This window comes from Asterias amurensis, chromosome 12 (genome assembly GCF_032118995.1).
Source record: "Asterias amurensis chromosome 12, ASM3211899v1".
NCBI classification, from domain to species: Eukaryota; Metazoa; Echinodermata; class Asteroidea; order Forcipulatida; family Asteriidae; genus Asterias; species Asterias amurensis.
The window spans coordinates 12,564,582-12,582,339 of record NC_092659.1 but is presented as its reverse complement, the minus strand read 5'-3'; the positions used below and the strand labels follow the sequence as shown (position 1 = coordinate 12,582,339).

At 41.7% G+C, this 17,758-nt stretch overlaps 1 protein-coding gene across 5 annotated transcripts in view; it reads right to left on the bottom strand.

The window, feature by feature from the left end:
• The window catches only part of LOC139945258 (uncharacterized), a 30,638-nt gene extending 22,872 nt beyond the window's left edge, over positions 1-7,766 (bottom strand). The window contains exons 1-3 of one of the 5 annotated variants that reach the window (XM_071942579.1): positions 7,407-7,766; positions 2,349-2,523; positions 105-224 (exon numbers count right to left, since the gene is read on the bottom strand). In XM_071942579.1, the coding sequence (XP_071798680.1) occupies positions 105-216 (112 nt within the window). In that variant the 5' untranslated portion in view covers positions 217-224; positions 2,349-2,523; positions 7,407-7,766. Of the gene's footprint in view, positions 1-104; positions 225-2,348; positions 2,543-7,406 lie in introns of those variants that run through there. The other 4 variants (XM_071942580.1, XM_071942582.1, XM_071942583.1 and 1 more) reach the window with 4 other exon arrangements.
• Between the last annotated feature and the right edge of the window lie 9,992 nt (positions 7,767-17,758).

Below are 17,758 nucleotides of genomic sequence, written 5' to 3'. Positions count from 1 at the left end.
TAACTGTTTCAATGCGCTTATCATTATAAATGTATATTATGTACATTTTTTATAATGTAAATCGCATTGAGACCATCATTGTGAATACATGTATACATGCTCACCATTACAAGCCACAGCATGTTTCCTCAGCCAGTCTTCATTAGATGGATGTGTTAAATCAGCAACAATACCACAATAATCACCATCATTGGTTGAGGACACCACAGCTCCCATTGTATCTGCTAAAAACATTCAATAGGATTAACTGCAACAAAGTCAGAAACTTTCATCAGAAAATAGACCCATCAACGCCCCATCATTGATCAACATTATAAAAACATGTTAGGCCCTAAAAATTAGTTTTAAGTTTTTAAGGCACTCAACACTATTGGTAATTACATAGAAACTTATGGAGCTGTTCTACAATCAACTGACCAAATAGTGTGAGAAACAGCTCCCTCTGGAGCCTGAAATAACAGAACTTTTAAGATAGAGGTAATTTCTCAATCAAATATTAAAAGGCTTCCGGCCTTTCACCCTTCATAAGCCTTTGGCCTTTAACGCTTATATGTAAGCCATTTATTGGCATATGAAACAAGAAAGTTTTCCTTTCGCTATTCTATTGCAACTGCGATTTCATGTCGGATGAGTCACAAATTTTCACAGTTGTTATTTTATGCATGTTGCAGGGTTCATCTAATCACATGCGCCCGAACAAAAAAACTGTAGCGCTAAGCTTGGGGGATACATGTATCTCGATATAACCGAAAATCGCGACATCGAATTATCGACAAATCATGGTTTTGCTAGAGTATCACGATGTCTTCCCTAATTCCAATTGAGAGGTTTTGCAACCACAAAGGGCCATTTCAAAAAATATAAAGACCCAGAACCAACCACAAGATTCCCCAAATGATCCCGAAATGACAGGGTTTCTTTGTAAAAATCAACATCGAAGACTTTTGCGCACAGGGGTCTCACGCAGATACTACCGAAGTAACACATTGTATCATTTACCTCCTCTTTGTGTGGAGATTGTGTGCTGGAGGTGGAGTTTATAGAGCACGTGGGACAAGGCGAGGGCAGGGGAACAGTGTGGTAAGTCTGTGGCAAAGGGGTGGGGGAACAGCAAAAAATGACGGAACAAACTAAAAAAGCTCGGAAAAGGGACTACTGATGACAACGGACAGGAAATTAATAAATGAACAGGGGACAATACACGAAATGGAGAAAGAACCACTCGCGGACCCCACACAGAAAGAGAAAACATTTATTGGCCAAAAGTATCGTTTGTGCAACAGGACAGAATTTGATGTAGCATTTTCAGTGCGTTTAATAATAGAACCATTAAAACACAAATTAATTTATGGTGCGTAAACAAGGAACCAACTGACCCAAGCAAGCTCCCCAAAATAATCTTATAGTATTTAGTTTGTTGCCATAGTAACACAAATTTAGTCGCTTGACAAGACGGATAGATAGAAACAAGGGTTTGAAACATTCAATTATCTTTTAAATTTGTATCAAATTTAATGCAACTTAATACATTTTGTGAACATTGTTTTAATTTTATGTTCAAGTATACACCCTAACTCTTACCAACAGAAAGTGACTATTTTTTGCATGTTGCTTTCTTTCAATTACCAGAGGATTAATTATGGTATTGATGCGACAGGACGGAATTTTGTCCACATTGTTTTAATCATTTATATCTTGGTACAAATTAAACTACATGTTTTTTAATCCAATTTAAGGCAGTGTATAGTTCACCATTTAAAAAAACTAACGTGCAACATTGGCAATTTGACAAGATGATTTTGAACATTTGGTGTTGATGAGTCTACAGGCCTTTTGATTAACGTACCTGTGCTTTAACAACAGAACATCTTTAAAACTGAGGGAGTCACGCTATAAAGTAATCAGAGCCACCAATCTTTCAAAAGAGATTTACTAAGGGAATAAAAGGGGAGCAACTCGTTCTTTCACAGCCGATTAGAACCAGCAGGACCTTGCCATGAATGTGAAGGCCCGAGCCGAAGGCGAAGGGCTTTTATCACACGGTAACGACCCTGCAAGGTTTTAAACGGCCGTGAAAGAACGAGTCATTACTCTTTTATTCCCAAGTTCATTAATGCCTTTTTGGTTAAAAGGTGTAATAAAATAAGAAACTCTGAAAACTTATCTGTTTGCTTAAAGTAGTTGCAATAACGTACCGTAACCCTCCTGCCGACAGTGCGGCAGGAGGGTTACGTTATCGCAACTATGCTTAAAGGTACTCTCTGCTTTTATCTTATCTGCTGACTGAAGACAGGCCTCAATACTACGTAAAGGATATGTCTTCTCATACTGAGAAAGTGTTAACAGACCTGTTTTCTTTTAATTCTGCAGCTGCCTGCAGAAGTTGGAAGTGTGTTCTCCACCAGGCACAATTATTGGATATGTGTGTCAGTCGTGGAGTGTCTGCTTCCCCAAGTTTACCATTCAAGATGCAAGTGGAACAACAATTCTGCGTATTGAAGGACCAATGTGCACTTGGAACCTCTGTGGAGATGTAGAATTTGATGTGAGTGTAATAAACATGACATAGAGAACCGAAGAAGTTAGGACTTGCCAGACTTTGTACAAAACAATAGAGTCAAGACCAGTGCAACATAAAGTAAAAAAACGGGCGATGCAGCAGAAAAACAACAGTGAGTACTGAGCAGAATATTGCATTTTTTTAAGATGTTTTTTAATTTCATTCATAAAAAAAGGTAATGCAAGCATCATGAATGTATATTGAGCGTGTGGGAAATGTTTTGGTTGTGTAGTACAAAGGAAATGTCAGATATCGGTGGCTTACGGTCGTAAAACTTTCATCTATCAACGCAGATTTTAAAAACGCGTTAAGGAGGCCCAAAATGTTAGACCCCAAAGATAATAAGGCTCACGGGGAGCCTTTAGTTTCTAGAAGTAACCCTGAGTACCCCACTTCACAAGCAGGGCACTGGGAGCTGACTCGGTTGAGCCCCTAGAATGACGTCAAAGCTATTCGAACGCACCGGGGCAGACCGGGGTTGACCCAGGGAAGTTAAACGCACGCACCCATAATAATTAATTAATAAGGCTCAGGCAGGGGAGCCTTATCTTATTATAGTTTCTATGTAGACTAGAAGTACCTATGACCATAGAGCAAGGAACAGAAGGAGTTAAAACTCCAGTCTTAATCACCGAAGCTCAAATTAATCTGATTAGAGCTGCGCCCACCTCCATAGAAACACTATGATGGAGGTGAACCGCAGCCCCTGTAAAAGGCTGTACACATTCCGACCGCAGCGCGCTCTTTGTACCCCATGTGTGTTACCGCCTTTCGCTGCCGTCGCTGGTACCACATCATTTACCATTCATAATAATTGAAGTGGTAAAGTAGCAACACAAAAGTTCAACGCGTGCTCAGTAGACGATGTCAGCCACGGTGCATGCGCACAGTGCTACATTAGAAACTGTCAATTTTGAGCTTTCTACTGAATTTTAAAGCAAACAAATCGGCCTTTCCTGTGATGAGTTGGTTGTGACACTTGTTAGGTTTTGCTGATGGGAAAAACACTGAAATATGTCAAATTTATTTTCTTTATCATGAAAAGAATGTCGGTGGTCTCCGGCTGTTGAAAACGAATTGAGGTTGTTTGCAGACGTTTTGGGGGGTGCATTTGAAAGGTAGACACAATTAGACACAAACTGAAAAAAGGGAATATAAAATTGATTTTTTTTTGTACTTCTAGACAATTTGGGGCATTACAAACAAAGAGGTAATTCCTGTTGCATTTCCTTGCCGTATGCCGTTTAGTTGAGCATGTTGAGAAGGACGCTTGAACGCAATGCAATTTCTGTGGCGTAAACACAGTCACACTAACAGACATCATACATGTCATATAATACCTAGTTCTTAGAAATAATAATCAATGAAGTCTTCTAGCGCGGGTATCCACAAAAAAGTGCTCATGGCGCTTGCTCCGATAAAAATATTTCCCCTTCGTTGTTTTTCAGTATTGCAAAGAACAAGAACAAGTTCCAATGTCTAGGGAATCTATTTTCAAATGAATGTTACTGAAATTTTTTTGAAAAAGATGGGTCTTCAGGGGTTATTTGAAAGTGTCTATTGTCTGGATGGCTCTGATGGAATGTGGTTACTTCTAGAAACTAGCATAAGGCTCCCGCAAGAGCTCATGGGGGAGCCTTTTAGTTTTTAGAAACTAGTATAAGGCTCCCCCTTGAGCTCATGGGGGAGCCTTATAGTTTTTTAGAACTCTAGAAGTAGAATGTGGTAGACTGTTCCACACCTTCTCTGCAGCTACCTGGAATGAAATGCGCCCGCAGAAGTTTCTGCCGATTAGCGCTGGTCGTTTGTGACCGCGGTAACACATGTGAAACCTTTGAACACGACTAGTTGTAACTCTTTCTGTTCCTTGCTCTATGGTTAGATCATGGAGGAAGGAGGAGAAGGAGCTCGAATGACTCGCAAAACAGCAGGATAACAGAATAATACCCTGACAATGCCCCTGTCTGACCAGTGGAAAAAGATAGGAGACCTCTTGCTGGACGGCCGATTAGTGAGCGCGATTAGATCTCTTAAAGTGTGGTACCGCCACTCTTTACTGTTGCCTTCGTGTAAAGTTGAATCATTGGAGACAAGAATTGTGAATACACATGTTTTCATTTACCGTTTGTGATGTTTACATTGGAAATATTAAAAATATCATGTCATATTTTTACATTTTTGCAACTTTCCTGTCACTAAAAGTGGTTCAAAATTTGGGTATTAGCACACGAGGGTGGTTGGTATTCAACTGTGGTTTTTCGATTTGGTGGGCGAAAAAGTCCACAAATTTTATCAGGTCTCAAAAAAGTTCGTTTTTTTTTCTTTACTATACAACATACGACACCATAGTTGAGTGAAGAACCAAGTACGCTAGCGCAAACTCACATACGCCAGGTCGCCCATTGTTTGTACAAGGTATGTGGGTGATTACGGGGCGTCGTTAAACGACCGCGGTACCACGGGTTCGCCTTTTGAAGTCCCTTCGTTCGAGCTCCTTCTCTGGGTTGCACTAAATACCAACAACTCACGACAACAATTTTTAAATGCACTTAACATAACATTTAAACATTTATAGTCAACCATTAAATATATGCACAAGAGTCATCTGCACCTAAATCACTTTCAAACTGACGATTCCATTTCACCACAGGGGTGATACGCAAGATGATTATTTACCATTTTACGTGCCTCTCAGTCTCATGGAGTTGACAAAGCTATTATATTTAAATCTCCCCTTGCAACTTCAAATTCCAGAGTGGCGGCTTCATTACTTACAAGAAAGAAAAGCAGCAGCTAAAAACTCAAAAGAAAAAAATACAATTCAGCCCTCAGAAACTACCCCTGTGGTGTAATGCATTTAAAAAAAATTGTGGTGAGGGGTCGTGAGTTGTCGGTATTTAGTGCGACCGCCTTCTCTTCCTTCCTCCATGGTTAAACTGGGGTGCTGTACACCTTTTTCGAAATGTTGACATTCTCTGTCGCAGGAGCACCCCAGCGAAATCATATTATGGTCCGAGGTTACTTCTATGGAAATATTGACTGCTATGAGGGGCATAAAATTATTTAGTTGCCCAAGGTGATGTCAAAACCATGACTATGCCTGAAGCAAAGGCATTTTTATAGCCATGGTTTTTACATCACCGAGGGCCTATAACTTTAACTGTTCCCCGATTACTAAGCAGCCAATATTTCTTTTATATACCGAATAAAGATTCTTCTAATCAACAACACTCTAACTATCAGACTATACGGTGAAAGGTTGTCTGCGAAAAAAGTTGCGCCGTGACACGGAACCCTAGTCATTATACATTCTACATATTGTTGCGTTATTTTTAGAGCGGGCACAGTCAATTGACTATGCCCCGGGCATAGTCACTATGACATCATCTTGGCAGAAAAAGGGGGCATAGCTATTTCCAAGACTCCATTTTTAACCAATGAGATGAGAGGATTCTTTACATGAGGTATAATAATAGAAACTATAATAAGGCTCCCTCATGAGCCTTATAGGGGTCTAATATTTTGGACCTCCTTAACGCTATATTTTGCACATCATTTTATCCGGAAATTAATTTTCTTGGGGGAAATATTCTGACACAATCGTACCTCCACATTAACCAGCAACATCTCCTGTGTAACTCATGTGAATGTTAAGTAAAATGGAAAGTTTTTTTCATGCATTTTGAAGAAAAGTAATCCTCCGCAAAAAAACATTCTGAACAATTTTTGTATTTAGCCTATTTTTTTCCTTCCCCAGGGAGCAAGTTTTTTTAGGGCAGCGATATCGTTAATTTCGGATAAACAACAAAGTATTTTACTTAGGGGGGGTTGAAAAATCTAAGGGATAGCTGGCCTCTGTTGAACTTGGCACCGATTTTCACGGGTTTCGGTCACAATAAAAGTTGATTATAAAGAGATAACTTTCCGTATGGCGCCACCACTTTTTCACTCATTTTTACAAAAAGGGATATATCAATCAGGTAAATTAGATACTATATTATTTTATTTCGAATGAAAAAGTGGTGGCGCCATACAGAAACTTTTCCTTATAAAGTTTTAGCCCAGGGCTAAAATAACTGGGCCTGCGCTCCGGTGCTGCTAGGCCCGAATGTTGCATTTAAGAACATCCAAGTGAAGTACCATCATGCAAGTATGCATATAATGCAAACCACATGTAGGCCTAGTTTTATTTTTAATACTGCACATAAAAAAAATCAATGTTTTTATGCGAAATTAGCGGTCCTACTACTTGCCGTCAACTCGCCGACTTGCCGTCAACTCACCGTCAACTCATTTCCGTGCTGTCAACTCATTAAATTTACAGAAAATATCTATAAATGGGGCACGGAACTGTTACGGCTGGGCCTGGGCATGGGCTAAACTATATTTGTCATGGTTTTCGGTAAAAAATCATTCACAAAAACGACTTTGTTTTGATAAAAAAAAACTCTTGGACCAAGACTAATCAATTTGAAAAAGCAAGATTCATTTCATGAGAAAAAAAAAAATTATTCCAAAATATGACCTAAAACTTACGCACATTCTCTTTGAGCTGATATATTATGATACTTCACAGTTCTAATTCTATGCTTCTTTTGTGGATTTTAATTTTATATTGGAGGAGTTGACGGCGTGTTGACGGCGCAAGTGAGTTGACGGCGAGTTGACGGGAAGTAGTAGGACCCGAAATTAGGGGTGGGTGGCCAGGTGGGTCAAAAATCTTTGGAAAAGAAATCGAAATTTTAAAACATTGAAAATAATGGCCCCCAAGGCCAAGGAAGGCAACTTTTTCATGGATGTCACACCAAAAATGCCCCTAAAATAACGGAAATACCCAACGAATTACCTTCAGTTCAAAACTGCCAACTGGCCTCTCCGTATGTTTGAGATGTAAAAACACCAAGTATGAAAATGTACAAGCCAAAATTTTTCCGGCTAATGGTTAAAACTAAGACTCCCGAGATGATCCCGGGGAAGGAGCGTTCTAGAGTCGAAATCGGGGAGCCATCAGTTCGATCGCGCGAGAGAGCAGAGTCGAAATCGGGGAGCCATCAGTACAGTTCGCGCGAGAGCAGAGTCGAAATCGGGGAGCCATCAGTACAGTTCGCGCGAGAGCAGAGTCGAAATCGGGGAGCCATCAGCACAGTTCGCGCGAGAGCAGAGTCGAAATCGGGGAGCCATCAGTACAGTTCGCGCGAGAGCAGAGTCGAAATCGGGGAGCCATCAGTTCGCGCGAGAGTAGTGATCTCGCGAGACCACTATCTCTGCGCGTGGGGCCGATTTAACGACTTGTCCACAACTTAAATATAACACCCCTTGCAAGTATTCTGCCTGCTCATTGGTTTAGAGCGCGTCACATGACATGTCTTAGTTTTGCCAGACGACGGCCGTGTGATAGAGCGTCGGTTTGCCATGCGCTAGTCCGAAGACTAGCACACGGCGCCGTGCGCTAGTCCGACAGACTAGCACACGGCGTGCAGTACCCAGACGTCCGTTGCGTGTACTGGGATGATAAATTAATAGTCTGTAACCACTTCGGATTGCACAACACTACATGTAACACAGTAAGTAAAAGTGTTTGCAATCTGTATTCGCGGCGTCCGTGGATTGTAGCATTCAGGTCTGTAACTTAATAATAATAGTACAGTATTTAGAAATGTTTGGGGTGTTATAAAACAAATATTGACTGCTTTTACTCGTGCAATGGTTAAAAACTATGACTCCCTCGGTGATCCCCGTAGCGTTCTATTTTAACGATAGCACTCGAAGCAGTCAATATTTGTATACTAGCGCATGGCAAACCGACGCACTATCACACGGCCGTCGTCTAGCAAAACTAAGACATGTCATATGGTCATATGACGCGCTCTAAACCAATGAGCAGGCAGAATACTTGCAAGGGGGTGTTATAAAAATGGCTAACCTATAATCCGAATTGGTGGCTACGGCCACGGCTACGGCCGGATCGCCGCATCATCCTGCCTTAAGTTGCATTATAACACCCCTTGCAAAGATTCTGCCTGCTCATTGGTTTAGAGCGCGTCACATGACATGTCTTAGTTTTGCTACACGACGGCCGTCGGTTTGCCATGCGCTAGTCCGAAGACTAGCACATGGCGCCGTGCGCTAGTCCGACAGACTAGCACACGGCGTGCAGTACCCAGACGTCCGTTGCGTGTACGAGGATGATAAATTAATAGTCTGTAACCATTTCGGATTGCACGACACGACATTCAACACATTCAGCAAAAGTGTTTGCAATCTGTATTCGCGTCGTCCGTGGATTGTAGCATTCAGGTCTGTAACTTAATAATAATAGTACAGTATTTAGAAATGTTTGGGGTGTTATAAAACAAATATTGACTGCTTTTACTCGTGCAATGGTTAAAAACTATGACTCCCTCGGTGATCCCCGGAGCGTTCTATTTTCCCTCGGCTTCGCCTCGGGAAAATAGAACGCTCCGGGGATCACCTCGGGAGTCATAGTTTTAACCATAGCACTCGAAGCAGTCAATATTTGTATAATAGACGCCATCTTTACGGGCAAGTTGCATTTAAGCTTGCAGGCGCGTCAAGCGATCAGTTTATTAACGCAACCACGCTGTTTACTAACCAATCAGGCAACGAGTTTTGTGAATTCTGCGCGTGCTGCACGCCGTTCTCGCGCAAAACACATGGCAATGTGTTCCAAATTGCCCGTAAAGATGGCCGATTTACGTCATGTGGGAACTATCTATAGGACGCCCTTAGCAACACCCCTGGTAACGGTCGTAGCCGCAGCCGGCCGTAGCCACCAATTCGGACATGGCCTAGCAACCGTGTTTTTGGCTGTGCACGGATTAGCAGTGCATTGTGGATCCGGTTTGGCGGTTTCAGTCTTCCGCCGTGTTCAGTTTTCCGGGTGACGTAGTCGGAAATATCAGCACGTTGTTCGAACGGTTTTAGCTTTCTTGCCCCATCTTTACATGTACTCATGGGTACAACTTAGGGCAGGTCACACTCTGCTTGCATAAAAAACAACTCATACGATCCACGCGTTTGCCGCTAGTTGTACTCGACTCGTGGACGCCCTCATGACAGCTACCGGAGGGTAACGAGCGACTTAATACGGCACTCAAAATAGACTACTTTCGCTTGCTGTGCGCAGGAATCGCATGACGTAATGCTACCGTATTTGGTCATTCGGAAAACTGAACACAGCGGAAAGTTGAAACCGCCACACCGGATCATTGATACTTTTGTTCGTTAGTAGTCAAAAGAAAAAAATACGCGACCCATGCTGTGTTATATGCCTGTTGACTATACGCTGTATTGTGTAGACGGAAATCGATGAGCCCCAAACGTTTGAGATTACTTTAACTTTAAATAAGTTAACAATTACACATGGGAAATATATGAAAAAAATATTATTTATAAAGCTACGTTCTTCATTAATAGATCCTAAAAATTTGAAGAAATTCTGTCGAAGTTTAAATACTATTAGGATGGGTTCTGTGAAGGGTATAATAGTGGGTTCTTTTCATGCAGTCAGCGTGCGTGTTCGCTATTATACAAATATTGACTGCTTCGAGTGCTATGGTTAAAACTATGACTCCCGAGGTGATCCCCGGAGCGTTCTATTTTCCCGAGGCGAAGCCGAGGGAAAATAGAACGCTCCGGGGATCACCGAGGGAGTTATAGTTTTAACCATTGCACGAGTAAAAGCAGTCAATATTTGTTTTATAACACCCAAATATTTCTAAATACTGTACTATTATTATTAAGTTACAGACCTGAATGCTACAATCCACGGACGCCGCGAATACAGATTGCAAACACTTTTACTTACTGTGTTGCATGTAGTGTCGTGCAATCCGAAGTGGTTACAGACTATTAATTTATCATCCTCGTACACGCAACGGACGTCTGGGTACTGCACGCCGTGTGCTAGTCTGTCGGACTAGCGCACGGCGCCATGTGCTAGTCTTCGGACTAGCGCATGGCAAACCGACGCAATATCACACGGCCGTTGTCTAGCAAAACTAAGACATTTCATGTGACGCGCTCTAAACCAATGAGCAGGCAGAATACTTGCAAGGGGTGTTATAACACGCTGTATTGGCGGTACTTGGAAATCGATGAGCGCCAAACGTTTGAGATGACTTTGAGATGAATAAGTTAATAACTTTAAATAAGTTAATAATATGCATATCAGAAATATGAAAACAATATTATTTATAAAGCTACATTCTTCATTAATAGATCTAAAATTTGAAGAAATTCCGCCGACGTTTAAATACTATTAGGATGGGTTCTGTGAAGGGTATAATAGTGGGTTCTTTTCATGCAGTCAGCGTGCGTGTTCACTATACGCTGTTTTGGCGGTACTTGGAAATCGTTGAGCCCCAGGGGCGTCAATTCGTCTTAAAGTGTGTGGGGGGACATAACATTTACGGCGTGGGGTCCGGGGCCCGCTTTAGGGCCCCTGAATTTTGTTGAGCCCGTAGATGCTCTCTGGTGCAATCTACTATGAGGTGTGATGTTGTTCACCCCTCTCAGATGTTGGAATCTAAGCACTTATAACAAAAGATAAGCGGGACACCGGTCACAGTAGAAGCATTCAGTCAAAGCACTTCTGAATTCCGTATGAATAAACCTATTATTTTACTGCAAAGTATTCACTTAATGCATTGGAGTAAATACTTCTGATAATACCATGGCTGAATGGCTCTTAACAAAAGGTTTCCTTTGTATTGCAACACCCATTCCGTCTACGTACGCGCTCACACACACAGCTAAAGCAGCATTTGATTTAATAGAAACATAGAAATCTTCAAATCAGCCATGAGGTTTTTATTCTGACAACATTTTGATGAAGACGCCTCATCTGGACACACAAAATAAAAACGTTTTTGTTATGCTTTTGAAACTTGGAGTGCATGACAGCGCTGTATAGAGAAGATGAGAGCTGGATATGAGCATAGCTATTTAAATCAAACTTAAAAGTTTTAATATAGCACGAACAACATTCTATTGAAATGCATTTAACTGTTTAAAAAATTACTTCTTCTGATTTTATGAACAATAAGCCTTAATGATCGAGGCATTCATTTCTGAGTTGAAAAAAATCTTTAAATCTTTTTAAATAGCTTACTGTAATGATAGTGTGGCGTAAACTGCCTTGCGTTTTAGAATTAATTATAGAGTTGTTGAGACTACTTAAATGCTATCTCTTTATTTATAATGTCTTGCTAATTCACCATTATAGACTGTGCAAGTCTCGCGCGCACCGGAGCGAGAAAACACGACAACTGAAGAACTTTATTTTTTTTATGAATCAAATCTTTGCCTTAATTTATTCTTAATGCTGAATCTGAACAACAAAAATACCCTATAGAGCTTGTTTAAATTAGTTTTAGCTTTTTAAACAAACACAATTATCGGTTAAAGTCTATGTATAGACGAAAGTAAAACTCTGGGACAAGGATGTTTGTTTGATCTTAAATTTTTTGAAACCCCATTTGTAAATGTACGCCCGAATGTGAAACTACTGAAAGCTGGTTTATACGCGGACGCACGATGATCGCAAGGGCGTTAGATAAACGCGTGACGCAGTTTAAAGAGGAAGCCGACGCCTAAACGACCAATGAAAAAGCTTTTCACCCCGCGCGACCAAAACAAGCGTCTGTGTACGTTTCGTGATCGGAGATGGGCACAAATTCTTAATTTTTACCAAGTAACCTGACCTGAGGTCAAGTTTAAATATCGGTTTTTCTTCGTTATTATGTTGACTTTATTTTTATTTTCATATATGATGTTAATTAGTATTACATTTTTAACAACATATGTCATTTTTATGGTCATAAACTACATTAAACTAACGTAATGCACGAAACAAAATCTCCCCAACGTAAAACTCCATAAGGTTGGGACCACAATGGTCCCGGAAGTTCAAATCCGCGCGAGACTTGCACAGTCTATTGTATGTAAGTTTAACTTCAGTTAAAAATAGTGTTCACACATTTGGTTGTGCGTATTGGGCTGTGCGTTCGCGTGCGTTTTACGCGCACGCTTACAAACTGCTAGCGCGCACGCTACCGAAGGTGTTAACATCATAGATATAGAATAGAATAACTAGATCGGCCGCGCGTACATACGCAGGTTCTGGCATGGGGGCTGCCATTGCCTATCTCCCGTGTACATTTTCTGTGCGTTGCCGTCAGCACGTGACTTTTTGCCGTCAGCACGTGACATTTAGCGCGTCAAAGGCCTATCTCCCGTGTTCATTTTTGCGCGTCGCCTTTCGAACGTGAAATTTTTACCGCGTCCATGGCGAACAATTTTATTTTCTACACAGGTAATGGCGCGTATGTACGCGCGGCCGATCTAGTTATTTAATTATATATCTATGGTTAACATTTGTTTTCTTAACGCTTATAATTAACCAATCGGTTCTCTGGCTTAGTGCAGCGCGTACTTCTGCTATAGGCCATAAAAGGGGACGAAAACCAGAGCTCGGGGCTCTCAGTCGCTGCCCAGACTCGAGATCGCCACTCAAGACCTCAAGACCTCAAGACCTCAAGAACTCAAGACCATTCAAGACCTCAAGAACTCAAGACCATTCAAGAAACACCGAGCAGCCACGCTACCATGTCCTGCTGCGTGCGAATGAACCAGCGGACTGATTGATTGCAGAATACCTTAAGTTAATACCGTTTAAATCAAGAGCGGGCGCTATGTACATTTTGTGATTGAACATGATCGAATAAAATACACACTGTGTAATTTCCTGCGGTTAATGTCATACCTCTGTTTGAAACACTTGATTTATTTCAATGTGCCTCATCAGTAGAGTTTAAGGACATTTCCCCCAATATTATTATGTTTCATCCTTCCCCTGTGGCTTCTTCAGATTCCAGAGTGGCGGCTTGGTTAAATTCACAAGAACCATACCCCACCCCGGAATCGTTACATTTTGGTGGCAGCGGTGGGATTCGAACCCACGCTATCGAAATGACTGGTGAATTATTAAAGAACTTCGAATCAAGAAAAGAGAATTTTAAAAAGAGTTTAAAAGTGACGAAAAGAGACATTTATAAAGATGGAAAGTCCAGTACAACAAGAGATCCAGAACAAATCCTTTTTAGGTGAAGTTTCAGGGGAAGATGAGAGTAATATTTCCACGGCAAGTTCAAGCGATGAAATAAAGATTACAGAGAGCGGTGATTCAAGATTATCAGAGTCAACTTCAAGTGATGATTTTCCGGAAAAGAAAGCAATCAAAAAGGGACAAGCAGTTCTAGACAGAATGAGGGCAGAATGTGAAATTCTTCAGAGAGAGTTGGATTGCGCAAATGAAGAATGAGAACAAGTAAACGAATACAGAGCACAGTTGCAAGGCCCAATCAAGAAAACAAGACCCGATCAAAAAATAAGGCCCAACCAAGAAAACATGAAAACAAGAAATCAAGAAAACGGAGGTTGTGATGCAAAAGATGAAGATAAAACTTACAAGCTACGACGGATCCAGTTGTTGGAACGACTATGCTGTTAAATTTGAAATGCTTTCTGAAATGAATGGCTGGAATGACAAAGTAAAGGCTATGTATCTCGCAGCCAATTTAAGAGGTTCAGCACAGTGCGTTTTGGGTGACTTGGATGATGACAGTCGTCATGACTACACAGCGTTAGTAACCGCCTTGAACAACAGGTTCGGCTCAAATAACCAGAAAGAATTATTTCGGGTATACAGTTAAAGAACAGACAACGAAAGAGGGAAGAAACATTGCCTGAGTTGGCTCAATCAATTAGACGACTTACACGGCTTGCGTACCCATCAGCTACTTACGTTTTACAAGAAACTTTATCTCAAGAACATTTTATTGACGCTCTGACCGACAGTGAGATAAGATGGCGTGTTTTCCAATCTAAACCAGAAACTCTGGCTGATGCAGTCCGCATAGCAGTGGAACTAGAGGCTTTCCAGGCGGCTGATCGCCAGCGTGGGGTAATTCGGAAAATGGCAAGAGTTATCGTACCAGAACAAGACAAAGAATCAGAGCAAAGTAAAGAAATGAAAGACACACAAGGCAAAATTCTCTCACTGTCTGATGAACTTAGCGCTCTAACCAAGGCTTTAAAGAACATGACCAGTGGGCATAAAGAGGGTGCTGGGTTTACCCAGACAGATAAAGTGACGTCATTACCGGCATATGGTCAACGCAACCAAGTAAAGAACAGTACAGGCAAGATGGACCGAACTGGAGGCACCATGAAAGAAATAATAGAGGACCCCCTGCATGTTGGAATTGCAACGAATTGGTACATTTTGCACGTGAGTGTCCGCACCCAAGACAGAATTCTTACAGATACAACAATAATATGGGCCATCAAGCAACGCGGCAGGGAAACGGACAGCAGCCGATTTTGAGGTCCAATGGTCGGCTGGGAAACTAAGGACAGACGGACCAAAAGAAAGCAAACCCCCATCAGTAAAGCGTGCAGTAATTAATCAAGGCATAGAAGTAACTGTTCGAGTTGAAGGCGTTCAAGTAAACTTTCTAGTGAATACGTGGGCAAGCTTGACTATTATCCACCAAGATATGTATTACAAGATTTCCGAAAGTTCAAGACCAAGACTAGATTCGACTTACGTAAAGGTAGCCAAGGCAAATGGAGAACTCGCTCCTTGTTTGGGACAAGGACGACTCAAGCTAGAATTTCAAGTTAAAGAACAAAGTAAAGTAATAAGTCAAGACGTATACCTTGCTGACATCGAGCCTGAGGGAATTCTGGGCTACGACTTCCTTGAAACGTACGACTGTACACTGAATTTGGGGAAAGGTGAAATGCAGATTGGAGGACAGCAAGTGAAATGTCACGTTTACCGGGCGTCTATACTGGAAAGTGCACCCGAGTGATAGCCGACCGAACTATTACAATCAAAGCAGGAGAAGAGATATTGCTACCTGGCAAGCTGAAACACAGAAATAGAAATTCAAAGTTTGGCATTGTTGAACCTGAGCCGAGATTCGTCAGAAATCACGAGGTCATGGTTGCCAAAACCTTGGTTGATGTCCAGAAAGAATTGGTACCGATCAGAGTTCTCAATCTTAAAGATGAAGCTATAATAATCTACCAGGGTGCAGTGTTAGCCACGTGTGAACCCGTAGAGAGTGGTGAAATCGTGCAGGAAAAAGAGGAACGTCGTGTAACTATATTACAAGAACACAAGCAAGCGTCGGAACAAGAAATTCCAGAGCACTTGACCGAATTATTCGAGATCAGTGGTGAAAGGCTAAATCCAAGTCAAAAGATGCAATTATCGAGAGTCTTGACAACGTTTCAAGATGTTTTTGCAAAAGGCTCAAGTGATCTGGGAAAAACTTCAATTGTCAAGCACGAGATAAATACTGGTGAGGCACGTCCGATCAGACAACCATCCAGGAGACTCCCAATACATCAAAGAGATGTAGCAAAAGAAGAAATCGACAAGATGTTAAAGCGAGGGGTGATTGAACCATCGTCAAGCCCCTGGGCTTCGCCCATCGTTTTGGTCAAGAAAAAGGATGGATCGACAAGATTTTGTGTGGACTACCGAAAACTAAATGCCTCAACCATCAAAGACTCTTATCCCTTACCAAGAATCGACGACTCACTGGACACACTATCCGGGTCTCAGTGGTTCTCAACGCTGGATTTGGCAAGTGGGTACTGGCAAGTGGAGATGGCACAGAAAGATAAGGAGAAAACTGCTTTCATTACCAAAGAGGGGCTATTCGAATTCAAGGTGATGCCCTTTGGTTTATGTAATGCGCCCGCAACCTTTGAACGCCTGATGGAACGAGTGCTCTCCGGACTTCAATGGCAGACCTGCTTACTCTACATTGATGACGTCATCGTTTATGGAAATCATTTTCAAGCAGCCATTCAAAGATTACAAAAAGTACCGACGCGACTCAGGACAGCTGGCCTTAAGTTGAGTCCAAAGAAGTGTCATCTCTTTCAGGAGAGAGTGACATTTTTGGGAAATGTCGTCTCAAGTCAAGGTATACAGACAGATCCGGTCAAGACAGAGGCAGTTGATAAATGACCCACCCCCAGAACAGTGACTGAAGTTCGGAGCTTTCTGGGACTTTGCTCAAATTACAGACGATTCGTCAGAAATTTTGCTGAAATTGCAAGACCTCTGCACTGCCTAACAGAGAAGACGCAAATTAATTTGGTGTGGACAAAGGAATGTGAAGATGCATTTCAACGACTCAAGAGGGATCTGACAACCACTCCAATACTGGTGTACACTTCAAGTGACGAAACCTTCATCTTAGACACAGATGCAAGTAATCAAGGAGTAGGGGCAGTGTTATCACAATCAAGTTCAAGATGGAAATGAGAATGTCATCGCATTCTACAGCAGATCCTTGGCTAAAGCAGAGAGACAATATTGTGTAACAAGAAAGGAATTACTCGCAGTGGTTGCGTCCACCAAACATTTTCACTACTACTTGTATGGCAGGAAATTTCTCATCCGGACAGATCACGGAGCACTTCGGTGGCTAATGAATTTCAAGAACCCGGAAGGACAGATGGCAAGATGGTTGGAACTTATGAGCGCCTATGATTTCGATATCCAACATCGTCCTGGTAAGCAGCATGGGAACGCTGACGGTCTGTCAAGAAAACCTTGTGCCAATGAATGCAAATAGTGTGACAAGACGGAGAAATACAGCACAGCACAAGAAATAAAGTCTAGCATGAGTAGAAAGCCCCGGCAGCCTAAAAGAACAAGTGAAAGTAAAAGACCAATTGTTGATGGTGCATCTGTAGAGATTGCTGATCAACCATTTTGTGGAATCGTCGCGTCAAAATGCTCAAGAGCAAACAAGTGAAAGAAACAACGACGAAGAACAGTTTATAACGGAAGAAGAACTTAAAGACGCACAAAGAAAAGACAAGAGTGTATGCAAGATACTCCAATGGAAAGAAACTTCAATCGAGCGACCACGGTGGGCTGATGTTTCACCTGAAAGTGCAGAAGTAAAGAGCTACGGGGCACAATGGGAAATATTGCACATTCGGAACGGCGTCCTATGCCGACGATGGGAAACCGTGACTGGCGATATCATCAAGTGGCAGATTGTTCTTCCAAAGAGTTTGAGGAAGACGCTTGTAAAAAAACTACATAGCGACAAAACATGTGGTCATCTTGGACAAAACAAG